This window comes from Mytilus galloprovincialis, chromosome 3 (genome assembly GCF_965363235.1).
Source record: "Mytilus galloprovincialis chromosome 3, xbMytGall1.hap1.1, whole genome shotgun sequence".
Taxonomy (NCBI): Eukaryota; Metazoa; Mollusca; class Bivalvia; order Mytilida; family Mytilidae; genus Mytilus; species Mytilus galloprovincialis.
Window position 1 is genome coordinate 63066441 of NC_134840.1, and position 19123 is coordinate 63085563.

Below are 19123 nucleotides of genomic sequence, written 5' to 3' on the forward strand. Positions count from 1 at the left end.
CCGTCGTCTTGCTCATGTTATTAAAAACACGGGAAATAGTAGAATTCGGTATGTCACATTCATGAAAAGGGAAGGGGATTGTAGAAACGACATAAGGAACATATCCGATAACATCTGTGAACGGTTATTCCTAAAAAATACAACCAACTCGTGATGGCTTTCGTAATAGCTTCCTTGTGAGCAACAACCCTGTATCATGGAATCATAATAGGAAATACAAGTCAGGGAATATCGTATCAATTGGGAGATATATACACCGCTGCTAGAATGTTGCTACATAGAAATGTAAAGGGCACAGTTGGGAAGCTGAAATCAGCTCATTTGTCGCAAAGTTTTGTTTTCAACCGACCATCGTTGTCAATTTCTAGATATAAGTCAAGATATGAGGCAGACTTAGCTATTAATGTAGTCCCCTTATCTCTAGGTCAATGGGATATCTGCGTTCATCATAATCATCGTACTTTGAATTATTATTTAGTGAGAGAACATCATCTATATAGCAAAAAGTAAAGTTAAAGGATATTGCTTACTTTTTATCTTTCATCCTAAGAAGGTCCTGTATAGATCCAGCCTCATAATAATAAAGGAACAAGTCGGCAAGATGAGAGACACAAATGGTTCACATTTGAATGCCGACAGTATGTTGAAAAACACGTCCTCCTAACGTAACAAATGTGTTGTCAATCAAGAATTTATTTGAATCAGAGTATTTTTTTACAAAGTAGTATTTATCCCTAAGACAAGATACTTCTATCTACGTTGGCCGTTCTGTTTTATATATATAAAAAAAGCAATACCAGCTCTTTCAATTTGTCTTTTAGTTTGGAATGGGGAATACTTGTGTAAAGTGTAGAAAAGTAAAATGTTTTAATACTATTGCCAGATGAAAGAGTCTTAAATTGTATGTACTCTAAAATATCTTTGGAATTTTTTAGTATCAACATCAGATTCACGCCACCTCTAGAATAAGTAGTTTTACAATAACTTTGATGTCCGGCTTTGGTTGCTGATAAAATAGATGTTGATAATTTAGAAAGAGGTTTCGTGGAGCACTTTGTAGACGGCGATATAAAGGCAACAGTAGTATACCGCTGTTCGAAATTCATAAATCGATTGCGAAAAAAACAAATCCGGGTTATAAACTAAATCTGAAAATAATATACCGTTGTTTGTAAAAACGCTTATGATGTTTAGGTATCCATTACAGAATTTACATTGATGGAAACATCCAGTTCTTCATCTTTGATTGTAATTCCAAAGAAACATACAATACATTCTTCCAGCAATTGACAAACTAACAAAGAACCACTTTAAAGACCATCTGCCTGGTGGTATCTTAAAAAGCCCAAGCGAAGAATTTGTAGAAATTAAAAGAGTCTAACCAAACTTAATGAAGGAATAGGTCCAGTATTACACCTTTTTGGCCCCAACATATAGTAGTTTTACAAAATTGTTAAAATGTTTACTTTCCGCTATTTATTGGAATGTAGAATACTTCAGTTACATAAACATGGGCTGTTTTAGACATTGTATTGGATATTAACATAATAAATTACTGAAATTTTAGTATTTGGGAAAATTTTTAGATGGTTTCCGTCTAAATTGGAAGTGGCCGCATTTGTGTTTATTCGTAACATTTAGATGCAAGTTGTATTTGATGATGATACACGATATATATAAAGGTTGAGAAGAACACGGATGCGACCGCTTTCATTTTTGACAAAAACCATCTGAAAAGTTTTTTTTATATTTGATAGATTTTTTCATACGTTCACAGAATAACTACTATGATCCCGATGGGCACAAACAAACTGCGAGTACCAGATAAATATGAAAATAGCATGAAGGAAACACTATTGTCTACAAGCTTTGCCAAATATCCTACTTATTAATATGAGAGGAAGACAGAAAAATTTATTATCTATTTTTGTTTTGTTTTAGGCATTTTTTTTTTAAAGCAAATTTCAAAATACATTTACATACTAGAATCTTGCAAATAAATCCAAAATCAATTGTGGGGCAATAACCAACAAAACATTGTCAAATATAATTAATGTATACACATACAAAATCTTGGACATATATTGACGGGACTTGATTCATTCTCTTTCTCGACATGGCATTAAAAACAAATCTCCTGTTTTCAAGGAAAAAAAGACACAAGGGTTGAATGGGTAGTATAGAATTAGGGTCATCCCTTGGTCTTCTTCCGACCGACAATGAAACGATTGAAAAAGTGGGGATAGGTAAATTCGCAGCCACGTCCGGTAAGAAAGGGGACATTAAAACAGACGCCTCGTGTAGAAAAGGACTAGATTTCTGCATGCTTGCAATAATTCTGATAGATTTATAAGTGGCTTGTTATAAGGGTAAATAATGTCTCTTTGGAATATCTACTGATTTTCCAATAGCAGTCTAATTTGTCTCCCATTGCTGTACCTATATATGGTAATTTTTGTTTATTTATTCTCGTCCGGAACATTCATGAAATATTTGCTACTAAATCATGCAAATATTATGCTAACAACAATCAAGTTTTAACAAATCTGTATGACAAATTGTAATTTTGGACCGATGTTACCAAACATCCACATTTTGATTTGCCGATCAGGGCTAGCAATAACAGGAGAATAATAACAAAATTGTAATTATCTAAATAAGTACAATACGGTAATGCGTACACGTTGTAGCTATTGACAGTGGTTCATAATCATTGACTCCTAATTTGACCGAAAACTATTTTATACTGATTAGCTTGATTATTATTACCTAAACACTAAAACGTTTTAGTTGTAGATACAAGTGAAAGATGGACCATTCAAATATACGTAACATTGTCAGCTGAATATTCTTGCTTTAAATGTGTACTCAAGAACCCATAAACGTGCACATTATAAGTAGGTTTGTTGTCAAGATAATGACTTCAAGTTTATTAAACCACATGATGGTGAAGAAAGGTGATTTGTTAAAATACAATGAAAGCAGGTCAACACGCTTACTTTAAGGTAGGTAAATATTTACATTTTAGTTTAAAAGGGTTAACCTGGTCAATCAATTAAATTGTATATCTATGTAGAGCAAATTCATGGATACATGTCAAAGCCTAGCTACAAAAATATGTATTAGATAAAATACAAAGGTAACAAAGAAACAGGCCGGTAACAACCGTTGCCGGATAGTTTTTCTGCACGAGTAGTCAGGTCAAGGTCCGAGGCGATAGTGGGGGAGGGGTGCCGGGGGTTGGAATCCCTTTTTTTGGACGATCAATGCATGTGAATGTGGACAAATAGTGGAAACCCCCTTTTTTCCTGGGTTGGAAACCCCTTTCTTAAAATGACTGGATCCGCCCCTGATAGATTTGAATTCAACTTATAATTAAATTCAATAACAATATAGATGTATCAAAAGAATGAATTTTCTACTTCGTTATTGAGTGAAATGTTATATAAAAAAAGATTTTGTTCATTGTATATATTAAGACAAATACTTAAAAAAAATAAAATCATGCTCGGTCTTTGCAAGTGTTGATCGCGATTAATTAAACATGTGTTACTATATGACCAATCGCAGCCAACCGTCCAAAATTGAGGCCTGACATAAGTTGGATGATTTTCTTCAAGAGTTGCTGCTTATTTGGACATGTATTACACGAACACTTTTTATTTATAGAATCAATCGTGCATTGGTGAGTTGATAGGGTTTTTATCTTTTGATGAAATTTGTTTCTTATTTACATATTTTCTGTCTTTTTTAATTGAAATATAAACGTCGGTATCATCATTTCTTCACTTTCAGCATTATCTAAAATTACTATGCATATCCATGCTCCATAAAAAGGGGGGAGGGGTATGTACTTTTCTAATTATATTAACTATTAACCTTTACAACACCATCACCCAATATATATATTTTTTATTTTTTTTTAAATTAGCACTATAATATATATACGGTATTCGAAAAATCAGGAATCATTAATTTGTTATCTGCTTGACCATAGTAATTTTTTTCTCATAAAATTTGGGATCAAAATATCTTTTTATTAGGAGAAAAACATACCCCCCCCCCCCCCCCTTTAGAAGTTAAATGTACGAATCTATTAGTAAACTGATATGAATAGTATTTTACTGGAAATGTTTTAAAAAACATATTGATGATAACGGGAATATTTATTAAAAAAAAGACAGGAAATATGTCGGTGAACCAAAAAGTTCAAATCTAATTGAAAGTTAAAGTGCCCATGAACTCATTGTTCATGCACGAGTGATTCTATTCATAAAAAGTGTCCGTGTAACAACTAAAAAGAGTCCGTGTATCGTCTAAAAAGAGTCCGTGTAACACCCATTAATGTACTGTTTTTCTATAGCTCTGCGGGGGGCAAAGTCGTACAAGTAGTGTTGATGGTTCACCAGGTATCGGTTATAAATAGCCACATCAAACTATCTAAATAATAAAACGAATGAACTGAAATAGTCGGTATTCATGGTATTAAAATAATTATCCAAATGTTAACAACGAAGTTCTGACGACTGGGCTGACGATAGACCCCATGATACCCTCGGGGACGAAACGTCCACCAGCAGTGTCATCGAATAAATAGTTATTAAAGGTACCAGGGGTCGTGTCAACGAAGCTGTCCTAGGACTAGGAAGTGTCTTAGGATGGTCGTGGGACACGTCTTAGTTCTAAGTCAGGTTAACGACGGTGTCCTAAAATAAGATATGTTATGATTTGGTCGAAAAGTTAGGATATATAAATAGGTTTCTTAGGATAGTCCTAAAAGTTACGATGTCCTAAAAAGGAACAAAAATAGAAAATATGGCATAAACTCAATAATAAAAAAATACTTATACAATATTAAACTATATTACTCTTATTCGGATTAAACTATTTAAACAAAATATTTTTTAAAGATTTTTTAAATATTCAACTGTGTTACTTTATTTATAGTTTGTAGACTAATTTTATCCATAAAATACTTCCAGATATAAAAAAAAAGCGTTTATACACGTCGGGTTCCACATGTGGAGGATCTGCTTACCCTTCCGGAGCACCTGCGATCACCCCTAGTTTTTACTGGGGTTCGAGTTGCTTATTCTTTAGTTTTCTATGTTGTGCCATGTGTACTATAATTGTTTGTCTGTTTGCCTTTTTTATTTTTAGCCATGGCATTGTCAGTTTATTTCAATTTATGAGTTTGCCTCTCCCTCTGGTATCTTTCGTCCCTCTTTTATTGTATTCAGTTTGAGTTTTTGGAATAAGAAGCATATTACAAGAACTTTGTGTGTGTCTTCTAAAACTTACTTGATGCACATATATAAATACATTGAGATATTGCGGAGTCATTTGGTGACGTCCTTTACTAACTAACATTACCTATCATATATATATTTTTTTTTATGAAATAGGCACCAATAGTTACTGTAACTCTCCAAAAAATATATTTGACGATGACATATTATAACGCTCATCTAAAATATTTCGTGTTGCCTTTTTTGACGCTTAAAAAATGCTATCATCAACAGCATTTTTGCACTTGAACATACGGTGCAATATTAATTTAAATGTGGAAAATTATTGAACTCTTCCTACTTTTTCCAATGAGAACTACATCCTAAGACCATCCTAAATAATGTCCTAAGACACATCTTAGAACATCTAATAGATCACTTTCATTGACACGGCCCACACTTATAATTGTCAATAGTGGAATTAAAAGTGTTAACTCTTCCGGAGCACTATATATATATATTTTGATAGGTTCCTGTTATTTGTGTTCTAATATTCAGTGTATATATTTGTTTTGTCAATGCATGTCCTCAGAATCACATTAATGTAAGTCCTTTACTGTAAAAAGATTCTAGATTCTAAATACTAGACGTGGAGATGAATTTACTTTATTTAATTCTCCACAGTCGCTATTTTGTTACCAAAGGATGATTGGGGAATAGAAATATGGTCACACTCGATCTTCTACAGACTAGATGCTAACCCCTTACAAAAGTGGGCTTACCGCGGTTTGGCTGTGCGGAATGAACAAGTACTTAGCCACGTCCAGTGATAATGGGGGCGTTTGTAAGGAGGGAGCACGCTCTTTGCACTTGAAGCGCACTTGCAAAATAAATTTGTTCTGAAGGTGGCCTATTGCAAGGCAAACTTTCTGTCCCTATCTCATATACTGTCACTTTCTGCTCTATTAATTTCTTCAGGAGTAGAAAATGTAATTCTAACAAATTTCATTAACTTCTTAGTACTCCTATATCTCTATTTTGTCATTGGCTCTAAATTGGATTTTGTTTGCTTTCTATCAATCTGTTTCAATTAGTAGTTATTGGAATGTGTTTTACCGAATGATTTATTTTTTGTTTTTTTTTAAGGTCATGATTTTTCTTGGCGGAAATTACTACACATCACCTCTTTACAATCATAAATTGTAGAATATCTTAATTAAACCTATTATATCTTGATGACAATAATATATGCATTCAGTGAATAATGTACTAGTTTAATTATTAATATGTCTAGAATTGTAAATGTATATCCTATAAGCTGTACTTGCTTCTGGAATAACGTATTTTTATTTTACCAGAAGCCTGACTTTCCGGATTTAATATTTTCCATATTTGTAGAAGTCGTACATTTCCTTGTGTCCAATTATTATAAATTTATTATTTCTTTGCTATATCATGTTTGTTTTTTATTTTGATTAATGTCACACGCTAATTGTGCTTTTATGACAATGAAGATATGATAATATAAATAATATATGATAAATAAACTTTTCACAGTCAATCTGATATGTATGATTGGCTTGAATTTTGCCTGTTTCTCTATAAAAAGGATAATGTTGTATTGGGTTAATATATTGGCTTGCAACTGGCAACATACAACAGGGCGGATCCAGCCATTTGTGAAAAGGGGGTTCCAACTATATGTCCCCATTCAAATGTATAAAATGTGGCACTCTCTAGTCGAGGTATTATTTAAATAACACAGTTTGAACCGAACGTGGCTACGTATCTATACATCCCGATCGGCGAAACGGAGGATGCATAAGAAACTAAAATGAAGAGGTATTGCATTCAACCCCCCCCCCCCCCCCCCCCCGAGTTAATTCACGTCGGGGCACATTGCAGGCTAGCTGATTCAAAATAGTTAACCGCACATTTATTCTATTTCTAGTCTGGTTATATATTGTATATAAAAATCTTGGGAATATTTTGCACCAGAGACTGGGTCAGCTATGAAAGCTCATAACACTGTGGAATTCTCGTAGCAATTCCCAATTTGCAAGGTCTTTCTATCGTACGGACACTCCATTGCTTGCTAGGATGAAAAAAATATTTTTCCTGCATTTTCATATGTCTTGCCTTTTTATTTTACACTGTATTCGGTCCTGTTTTTTTTTTATTTTATCCGCCCTGTTTTTACCTAAATTGTCATCCTGCTTTTTTTGTTGCAAAGTGACTTATCCTGCCTTTTTTGTTGCAAAGTGTCCTGTTTTTACTCAAAACTCCTATCCTGCCTATTTATTTATTTTATAAATTTCATCCTTTAACATTATATTATATATTTGTTTCTAGCAAATAATGTTCAAAAACTATTTTTTCAAAGACCATTTAATTTGTAGGTATTCTTGATCGCAATGCTTGTTGTCATCCATTCGTTTGATGTATTTGAGCTTTTGTTTTTGCCGTTTGATTAGGGACTTTCCGTTTTGAATTTTCCTTGGAGTTCAGTAGTTCTATGATTTTACTTTTTTGCCAGGTGTACAGATTTTCATTTAAACGTGTTGACATTTTCTTTAAATATTTTCATTATACTATCGAAATTATAGTCACGCGTCACATATCTTTGTGTCAACGGTTAATATTTTTATTTGCTTTATATTATATTATATGAAATAATGTAATCTTAAACTCACGCATAACGGTGTTATTAATGTTAAAATATAAAGATTATCTTGTTAAAACAGAAATTTCTTTTGTATGCATATTCATGCAAATATAAATCATAGAAACACAATTTGGATTAATAACTTTAAGATCTTTTAATACAGACGGAGTATTTGTGGTCGTGATTGTCTATCAGAGTGTCTCCTTTTTATCTGGACAGATTTTGACGATATGAGGAGTACAGCCAGTACAGATGGCGGATATGCTTGGGTGGTTTTATCAGGTTAGTTGAAAATGGGTAATTCAAGATAAATAGATACTTGTTATTTAATTCTCATTTGCAATTTAAACTTTTAAAATAACGGTTGTTTTTTTTATTCTATGACTAACTGAGAAAAACAAGTTTCATTTGACGAAAAACTTTAGAAGTACGCCTGAGAGGTCTTTCACGTACCCTAGAAGTACACGTAACTTTGTTAACATACCATAGAGCTACGCATAACTATTTACTCATTCATCCTAGGGGTACACGTAACTGTTTGTTCACGTGTGTGGAATAATCCATATACCATATGCACAATGAACTCCTCTGCTGGAGATTACTTCTTGATCCTGGAACAGGGGAGATAACTCGGGCATCAAGTTTTTTGTCAATTCAAATTTCAACAATGTACTTCCTCGGCTTATTAGATAAGACCGAAACTGTAAAGGGTTCGACTTGATCATATATTCCTATATCTATTAAACAAAAATATTCCAAATTATAATTCTTATTTTAAAATATTATTACCATTTTTATATCGTAGAAAAAACTCTTAACACCATTTGGTAATTTTTACACTAAAAGCGTTTATCTCTTCTTTTTCTTTTTTTTTTATCAATAACACCTTCTTGATTCAAAGACACATACAGTAAAAGTTATACATGTAGTCCTATTTTCATAACCTAATTAGGAATGTAATATTCATTGCTTAATTTAAAGTCTTAAAACTTGGTTAAAATTATTGATTTAATTAAACTAATACTTATATTAAACATTAATTTTGTCAACAGAATGTGTACATGAAAAACAGTATGTTAGGCGGAAATTGACACAGATAATCAATTATTCAGCGATAGCCTGAGGGATAACAGACTGCCCGTTGCGGTTAGCTGCACGTGCAAACTGTTACGCGTATCTCCAGAGTACGCGAACAAACTGTTACGCTGTCTCCCAGAAACATAAACAAACTGTTACGTGGACTCCCAGAAACTGCTAGGTGTATACAGCTAGAGTACGTGAACAAATTGTTACGTATACCTCTTGGGTACATGAACAAAGTTTTACGTGAACTTTTAGGGTGCGTGAACAAAGCGTTACGTGTACATCTAGAGTACTTGCATAACGTGCTACGTGAACCTCTGTGGTACGTGAACAAAGCGTTACGTGTACCTCTTGGGGACGTGAACAAAGTGTTGCGTATACATTTGGATACGTGAACAAAGCCTAACTCGTATCTCTAGTGTACCTCAAGTGTACGTTTAACAAAATGAGTAATGACCCGAACGGCCCTTCATATATAAGTGCCAATGAGACAACTCTCCATCTGAGTCATAATTTGTAAAAGTAAACCATTATAGATCAAAGTACTTCATCACAGAGCTTTAGCTCATACCGAATAGCAAGCTATAAGGGACCCGAATAATGACTAGTGTAAAACCATTCAAAAAGAAAAAAACCAAAGATCTAATCTACATAGAAAACGACTAACACTTATGAACCACATCAACATACGACAATCATTAAAGTTCAAATCTGAGAGTATTCGCAGTTGCTGACAGCTAGTTCAACGCCAATAAACTTATGAAAAACATGTATCTAAGACTAAAATATCAATTACCACACATCAAGTATTCAATAGATCTAGTGTAAGACGTCATTAAAAGTCAGATAAAACCATACCCTTTGTATGTTGAGTCATAAACAGATTGTATTTGACTTCAGCAAAATTTATAATGAAAAGAGAACAAGTTTTGTGCTATCAACTCCTACAGTTTACAACCAAGATCCATGAAACTTCGAAGGAAGGTCGCACATACATTGAAATTGTGCATCTGTCATTATGGAATTGTTTGATATTTTTTTTCCTAAATTACCAGACATTAGAACTAAGTATATTTATACCCACGCCGTAGCGGAGGGGGTATTAAGCTTTACCCTTGTCTGTCCGTACGTCTCAAAATTGACTTCGGTTCCCTTACATTTGTTTTACCTTAACCAAATGTTATGAAACTTATATACAATGCATATTACCACAAAATACAGATCAAGTATGAATTTTGGTGGCGTCACTTTTACTGTTCTAGAGTTATGCCCCTTTACAAATGGAAAGATAACTGAATTTTTCGTTTCCACTCTCTTTTTTAAGTTCGCCTCAACTGAATGTTATGAAACGTAAACACAATGCTCATTACCACAAAACACAGATAAAGTACAATTTTGTGTAGGTTCACAGTTACAGTTCTTCAGTAAAGTCCCTTTTTTCGTTATATGCATGCATCATCTGTGTCTCTATTTATTTCTATTTTATATTCTAGTTATGTAAGAAATAAACCACCAATATCATTGTTGATACAAATTAGTAGTCTAGTATTTCGATCTATATAATTCCCATTCTAAAGACACGGCTCAACAAGGGAGCTTGTGATGTGTGGTCCAAAAGCTACGTTAATCAACAGGGAATTCAAAATGATTTTTTTCCAAAAACAATTAAATTAACAGTTTATAATTTTAAGTGACTTTTATAAAAATGTTTTGGTTTTCTTTTTTTCTGAGCTTCATAAATGAAGTACATGCATGCACTATTTGGGGAGGGGGTGCATAATTTTCAAAGTTTTATATACAAACATGTTGTATCGATAACTGTTTTACTTATGCATTGCAGCTTGTGTCACACTCCAGTTTCTGACAGCTGGGGTTGTCAGTTCTTTCGGGTTGTTTTTCGTTGAGATTCTTGAGGTTTACGATGAAAAAGTATCCACTGCAACCCTAATCATGGGACTGATGAATGGAGTTTACTGTTTGTCATGTAAGTTTTTTGTATTCGAGTTCAAAATTGTTTTGAAAATATCAGTTTATATGAAGCATGTGACGAGTTCAAACTTATTAAAAAACAAAATAGAATAGAGACCGTTTTGCTTTTATTATTTCTTTGTCTCGGATACTAACCTCCGGTTGTGAATTTGAAAAATTATAAAACAATTCAAACGAAAAAACAACTGCCTGATTTATGTATAAAAAGACAATACAGAAACAAAGACAACCAATGCATTTAAAGACACAAAGTACCGACCTGATACTTCTATAAGAGTATACTTAAATTGTACATTTGCAAAACAGTTAATAGATTTCTTATAGAAAGATCCGTACAGAAATCAGTTAATATCTTTTTTTATATTTCTTCATAAACAAAGAATAAAAATGACTGAGGTTGTGGCGGTTAAACACATGTTCAGATAACGCACGAACTGTTTCATTTAGATCTTTGTTATATCTTTTTTCAGCACTTCCAATCATGATGTATTTGATTAAAGTATTGACACCAAGAACAACTGTAATACTTGGAAGTTTAATCACAGCTTCCGGTTATAGTCTGAGTTGTCTGGCTGGAAATATATACTTCCTGTTCTTTACTCTCAGCTTCCTCGTGGGTAAGTATACAACTGTATAACTAACAACAAAACAGAACATGATTCTTTTGCAATTTTTAAGAAATGACTTTTTTCACATTTTAATATACAATGTAGTACAATTGTTAATGAGACTATCAACAGTCAAACATGCAAGTAAACTACAAATCACTGTAAGGTCGTCAACAATGAACAAAACAAATATATTATAGAAGTCAGCAATTCTGTGTTGATCTGAATTATCATTGATGTTGTGATATTAGTAAACAATGAATTGTTCGAAATACTGGTGATTTTCTAACCCAACAATAGATTATCGTAGCTATATCGGATTGAAAATTTGGTCCTCAATGTTCTTCAATTTCAAACTTTGGTTGGTCTTTTAATTTTATTGATTCGAGCGTCACTGATGAATCTTTTTAGACGATTTGTCTAGCGTTAAATTTATAAGCTTTGTATCTATGATAATTTTTTTAATTAAGCTATAAAACGTCCGGAATTAAAAGTTAAAGAATCAAAAGAAGAAAACAAATCGGCCTGGTTTCATATTTTAACAATAAGAAGAAAACAACAATCACTGGACCACAAGCTCTATCTTGGAGTAGGCACACAAAGCACGTACTTAATATATGAACAGTACGATGACCTATAGACTAGTTGTAAATTCCTGTGTCATTTGGCCTGAGACTTGTCTTGTAAGCAAGCATACCACATCTTCATATTTTTATATTTAGATTACATACACCCGTTCAGTTCCACTTTTATCTGACAACTCTCGATAAATGGATTGGTACAAAAGCAATGCACTGTAAAAATGACACTAAGATATTTGAATGTTTGTCAGTTTTAATCTACAATCACATACATGTTTTGGTGGTAGCAATTAAACGTTAACTTTGCTGGATATTAAGGTCGATTAAGTAAATACTAGAACACACCCGCGAAATCGCGGGCATTCAGAGCGTAGTTTAAAGTATGTAAAGTGTTGTTGGAAGAATTTTGTAAAATACAGAATGACTGGAGAATTTCAGCAAAAGTATCATAAGTCATAGGTTATTGGGGACAGGAAAATGTTTTTTTTACCCTCCACCTTTATTTCCAAAGTTCCCAATTTTTGGTTTTCTATCAATTTCTATATGAACATACATTTAGTATGATTTAAGTAAGGAGCCTGTAATTCAGTGGTTGTCGTTTGTTTATGTGTTTCATATTTGTTTTTCGTTCATTTTTGTACATAAATAAGGCCGCTAGTTTTCTCGATTGCATTGTTTTACATTGTCATTTCGGGCCTTTTGAAGCTGAGTATGCGGTATGGGCTTTGCTCTTTGTTGAAGGCCGTACGGTGACCTATAGTTGTTAATATCTGTGTCATTTTAGTCTCTTGTGGAGAGTTGTCTTAACATGGCAATCATACCACATTTTCTTTTTTTTATGTAATCAATGAATTTTGTAAAAGATTTAATGACTGGAGAATTTCAGAAAAAGTATCAAAAGTTCACATGAATAATTTTAGCGCTTATCTGTATATTATGAACATTCATTACTATATAAATAAAGCGTATTTACTTTCAATTCTAAGTTTACTAATCGATCCATTGTCATTTCGGGCCTTTTGAAGCTGAGTATGCGGTATGGGCTTTGCTCTTTGTTGAAGGCCGTACGGTGACCTATAGTTGTTAATATCTGTGTCATTTTAGTCTCTTGTGGAGAGTTGTCTTAACATGGCAGTCATACCACATTTTCTTTTTTTTATGTAATCAATGAATTTTGTAAAAGATTTAATGACTGGAGAATTTCAGAAAAAGTATCAAAAGTTCACATGAATAATTTTAGCGCTTATCTGTATATTATGAACATTCATTACTATATAAATAAAGCGTATTTACTTTCAATTCTAAGTTTACTAATCGATCCATGGTGATCATTGATATAGTATACAGACCCTTTCTATTTAATAAACTCTGTGACCGCCGTGGATAGTAAACTTGAAAATGATAGCAGATAAAATTCTGAAAATACACTTTATTCGAAGTATATGTATGTTCAAAGTATACAGAAAAACGCAAACCGGAGGTCTAATCTGACTTAAAATTTCGTACAATGACGGGACAATATCCGGATGCCTTTTTTCTCGTTTTTCTCCTAAAATAACTCAATCTGAATAATCATATGAATGGATGACAAATGCGACTATGCACTGTACCTATAGGACACAGAGGCGTGTTGATTAATTTATTCTGGAAAGAAGAGAAGCGACACCAAAAATGAAGTCTTCTCGTTTAATAGTATAGATAACATTCGAGTGATGCCAGTTTATAGGATTAACATGTACAATTATCCTATAGTGTGATTTTTATGCCTCACCTACGATAGTAGAGGGGCATTATTGTTTCTGTTCTGTGCGTCCGTTCGTTCGTCCGTCTGTCCCGCTTCAGGTTAAAGTTTTTGGTCAAAGTAGTTTTCTTATTTTAATGCCAAATTAGAGTTTTGACCCCGATTTCAAGGTTCAATGAACATAGAAAATGATAGTGCAAATTTCAGGTTTAAGTTTTTGGTCAAGTTAGTTTCTGATGAAGTTGAGGTCCAATCAACTTGAAACTTAGTATATTTGTTCCATATGATATGATCATTCAAATTCAAATGCCAAATTAGAGATTTTATTCCAATTTCACGGTCCACTAAACATAGAAAATGATAGTGCGAGTGGGGCATCCGTGTACTATGGACACATTCTTGTTTATTATGTTGATTATGAACTTCGTTCACTCAAGATTTGACCGTGAAGACCTCCCGAAGAGAAATCATATTAATATTTCAAGAAAGTTACCGTTTTAGAATTTGACCTACTATTAATGAAACCATATTTAATTCTCTACTGCTCAATGAGTTCAATGCCTATATTATGAAACATTTATTTCTGTGCTGTTAGATATTATCATTTGCTATTGTCTATCCCGCTGTGCCAGTAATTAAAGAAGCCGTAAGTACATCTTCTTCATTCCTGCTTACATATATAACAACTGAAGCGGAGAATGAAAAAAAAAACGGTTCAACGCAAAAGGTATTTCAGTTTCCATTCAAAGGGGGTGGAGAATACTTCAGTCAACAAAAGCCAGAAAAACTTTATATATGACAGCTCTTGTCAATTCGTTTTTTATGTGTTTTGTTATTTGATTTTGCCATGTGATTATGGAATTTCCAAATTGATTTTCCTTTGAGTTCAGTATTTTTTTTATTTTTATTTTTTTAAAATATGGTAGGAAATCTCAAATAGTCATAGAGATGAAATCATAATCTTTCAGTCAGTTTAATTGAAGTCTGGATCTGGCATGTCAGTTAACTGCTAGTAGTCTGTTGTTATTTATGTATTATTGTTATTTTATTTATTTTCTTTGGTTACATCTTCTGACATCAGACTCGGACTTCTCTTGACCTGAATTTTAATTTGCGTATTGTTATGCGTTTACTTTTCTACATTGGCTAGAGGTATAGGGGGAGGGTTGAGATCTCATAAACATGTTTAACCCCGCCGCATTTTTGCGCCTGTCCCAAGTCAGGAGCCTCTGGCCTTTGTTAGTCTTGTATTATTTCAATTTTAGATTCTTGTGTACAATTTGGAAATTAGTATGGCGTTCATTATCACTGAACTAGTATATATCTGTTTGGGGTCAGCTGAGGGACACCTCCGGGTGCGGGAGTTTCTCGCTACATTGAAGACCTGTTGGTGACCTTCTGCTGTTGTTATTTCTATGGTCGGGTTGTTGTCTCTTTGGCACGTTCCCCGTTTCCGTTCTCAATTTTAATTATTAATTCCCTTTAAATTAATAGACAAAAACATGCTTCCGTCAACTTTGTATTTGTTTGATCTGAGTGTCACTGATGGGTCTTATGTTGAAGAAACACGCGTCTGGCGTATTAAACTATACTCCTGGTACCTTTGATAACTATTGTCAAATCGTCATATAAGATTAAGGTTCATTTATATGTTTTGAAGTATAGTGTGGTGTCTATTTCAATGAACAAGTATACATTATTGTTCAATGTCCAGCTGAAATCTGATTTTATCGTTGCGTTGAAGATCTATTGTTGGTCGTCGCCTTTTTTCTGCTCTTTGGTCAAGTTGTTAACTATTTGATTCTTTCTTCATTTTCATTCCCGATTTTATAAATAGTAAATGTGTAAATAAAACGGATCCAGCAGCCAAAACTGTGTAAATAAACATCGCCGAAATACAACACAACTGACTTTAATAATTTCAAACAAACAAATATGACAGTGACGCCCACATTTTTTTTAATTGTAGTTGATTGCAAATCTTACTAAGACGCCAATATTTATTGTAGTTGATGGTACATACAGTTAATACAAACTAGTTAATGGAGTAAAATATGATTACAAGGGTAAATAAAATGAAAACATTATACCTCGTTGATGACTGAATGCATCTCTTTTTAAACATTTTAACGTTGTGTTTCCGTTGTGTCGTTTGTTTTCTCTTATTTTTGAGTGTGAATTCACATTACTATAAGACGTGTCACGGTACTTATCTATCCCAAATTCATGTATTTGGTTTTGATGTTATATTTGTTATTCTCATAGAATTTTGTCTAATGCTTAGTCCGTTTCTGTGTGTGTGTGTGTGTGTGTGTGTGTGTGTTACATTTTAATGTTGTGTCGTTGATCTCCTCCTATATTTAATGCGTTTCCCTCAGTTTTAGTTTGTTACCCCGATTTTGTTTTTTGTCCATGGATTTATGAGTTTTGAACAGCGGTATACTACTGTTGCCTTAATTTAATGTTTCTCGTCTTTTACATGATTCTTACTTTAAATACTGGGTTTCACAAAGGGTTTTTCATGGGGAATAAGATGTACTTATACGTTCGGAAAACTTTGTAGCACACTCTATATTCAATTTCGACATTCACGACGTCCACATTGACATTTGACACGCGAACTTTTTTGTAAGGTAAAAGGTCGAATGTGTCAAAGAGGCAACAACCCGACCAAAGAGCAGACATTTTTCTCTGTGGTTATTAATTTATGTTTATTATTTAACACTGAAACAAAGACTAAGTACTGAACAATACTAAACACTAGTAGCGTTTTAATTATCACCGATTGTGTTGAATGAGGAGAAACTATTAGAAAATATTTACGGAAAGTAAGAAACTGATTTTTGTTCATTATTATGGTAGAAATACTATCAAAACATTTTTACACGAATTATTTTAAATATGTTATGCAAACAATTTTGTTTTCTAATTTAGGTGTCGGAATGGCTTTGAATTTGCCACCATCAATCTATTTACTTGGGACCTATTTTTCAAAGCGCCGAGCTATGGCAAATGGAATAGCTATCTCCGGCTGTTGTTTAGGTGGACTTTTTTGTCCTCCTCTTTACAGATACTTACTGGACAACTATGGTTTAAGAGGAGCTCTGTTGCTTACCGGAGGTATCCTGATGCACAATATCCCAATGGCATGTTTATTAAGACCAAACGGCAAGGCTTCAAACATTTCTAAAAATGCAACTACGAAAGAGACCGACAACGAAAGAAATACAACAGAATCAAAAAGACAAGTACGTAGCCAGGATGTTATAAAAGATCATAGCATTAAGAATGGTGACGTGAACATGTATAATGTTTCTAGTGGATCAGATCCGTTGTTGTATGAAAAAAAGAGCAAAGTGAAACTTTTATCATCAAGTGAAAATTGTCTTGATAGAAACGTTGACACCCAATTAAACGATTGGCATTATTATAAGCGACGATTTTCAATATCAGATTCATTAACATTTGGAAATAGAAGTGCATCTTTAGGATTATCGATGACAAATCTAAATTCCAGCGATAATCAAGTTAGTTATTCGCCAATTATTGAGGTTCAAAAATGTCCTCATCCATGTATTCCTTTCTTGAATCCAACTTTTGTTCTTTTTGTTGTTGCAAACTGTTTGGCAACAACTGTCGCTGCTACGTTTTTATCTTACCTTCCGCTATATGCCAAACATCACAATATTGACAATATCAAAATAGTCATTTTAGTTTCCCTTACTGGAGCAGTGGATTTTGTTGGGAGAATATGTTCTGGAATTATGGCTGACATACCGCGCATAAAAACATACTATATTTTGGCAATATCGCAGGGTGTATGTGGTGTGATATATAACTGTAATCCATTATTGACATCGTTTGCCGGGCTAGTGGTTTTTTGTGTTGCAATTGGTCTATTTGCTGGGGTCCAACTTGTATTAATGTTTAGTCATACTGTAGAAATAGTTGGACTTGACTTAACTCCTCCTGCCGTATCGATCCTTATTGTTGGTCAACTTCCTGCGTTTATATTTGGACCACTAATTTTCGGTAAGTAGCTGAAGTATGGTCTTTTTGTCTCAAACTGCAAAAATTTGCATAAACTTATACTTCAATAAATACGTGAATATTAAAGAAAAGAAAGTCAAAATATAGACAATTTCCGTTGATTGATAACGTATGATTTTGTCCTGCTTTTATGGGCTTCTCCCATTTTTTGAATCTACCTAGGATTTTCTAATATTCGGGCAAAATGTTAACTTTTATACTGGCAAGTCAGCACATGGAATGATATAGAACACGTGAGAACATCGAGAAATTGAACAACTTGGTCTACATGTGTAAGGCATTAACAAAACACTGCTCTTCATAGATAATATGTTAAGGAAACGATACTAATACATTTCAGTTAAGCTCTTGATCAGAATAAGTTTATACGTTTCATTTCAAGTCTTTTTGAAGCAAAAGAGTAAAATGAAAGTTAGCTATTCACTTTTCAGATACAGTAAAAATAAACAATTATCAAAAGAATTATTTCAGAATTACTTCTTGTTTTTGTAGGTATTTTAAGAGACTCTACAGGTGACTTTATAGCATCGTTCCATACCATAGGAGCACTAGCTTTACTGGCGTCGGCATTATTTTTATGTGAACCTCTTACAAATCGGATTATCAGACGATCTCAGGGAGTTAGGTTCGACCAGAAAGCTGTCCTTGATAAGTAATTGATGTTACAAACTTACATTATTCGATATTTCAATTACCATTCTTCTGTAGGCTCCACAAATCGGTAATATAATACAAGGTGATAATCATAAGGGGTAAACAAAAACAATACCAGTATTCCTAAAGTCATTTTTTAGTCAATCAGTGTTTAATTAGTTCATCCAGTCCATCTATAGACAGGTGTTTTTTTGGATAATCTAATAAATGAAGTGTCCAGTTATGGTCATTGATCCGCTCGAAATATGTAAACACTATATGTGATTTTCGCAGTCATTATTTTCTTGTAAAACGGAGTTAATAACATGCTTAAACTGTCAAAGTTTTCATATATTAAAATACCTGTTTAAAATGTATAAACATGTACTATGTAACTGTCAACTTTTAGTACACATTCGTGTCGATTCAAAACTATAAGGCACACCATGACCATACATAGAAATATTATAATTAATTATTTATTATTTTCATACGCAAGTAAATATGATTTGCAATTTGTTCACTGAATTTGATGCGTCATTCAT

General features: G+C 33.2%; 1 protein-coding gene across 5 annotated transcripts; it reads left to right on the forward strand.

Annotated features, from left to right (window-relative positions):
* The first annotated feature begins 2718 nt into the window (after nucleotides 1-2718).
* On the forward strand, nucleotides 2719-18728 carry LOC143068604 (monocarboxylate transporter 13-like). Of its 5 annotated transcripts, none has more exons than XM_076242794.1 (6): nucleotides 2719-3005; nucleotides 8057-8175; nucleotides 10817-10960; nucleotides 11436-11582; nucleotides 16830-17927; nucleotides 18438-18728. In XM_076242794.1, the coding sequence occupies exons 2-6, from the start codon at nucleotides 8124-8126 to the stop codon at nucleotides 18599-18601; spliced, it is 1605 nt and encodes a 534-aa protein (XP_076098909.1). In that variant the 5' UTR covers nucleotides 2719-3005; nucleotides 8057-8123; the 3' UTR covers nucleotides 18602-18728. The 5 variants fall into 5 exon arrangements, with proteins under 5 accessions (XP_076098909.1, XP_076098911.1, XP_076098913.1 ...); XM_076242796.1 differs by having other exon boundaries at nucleotides 8113-8175; XM_076242798.1 differs by having other exon boundaries at nucleotides 16830-17143; nucleotides 18438-18581.
* Nucleotides 18729-19123: the final 395 nt, after the last annotated feature.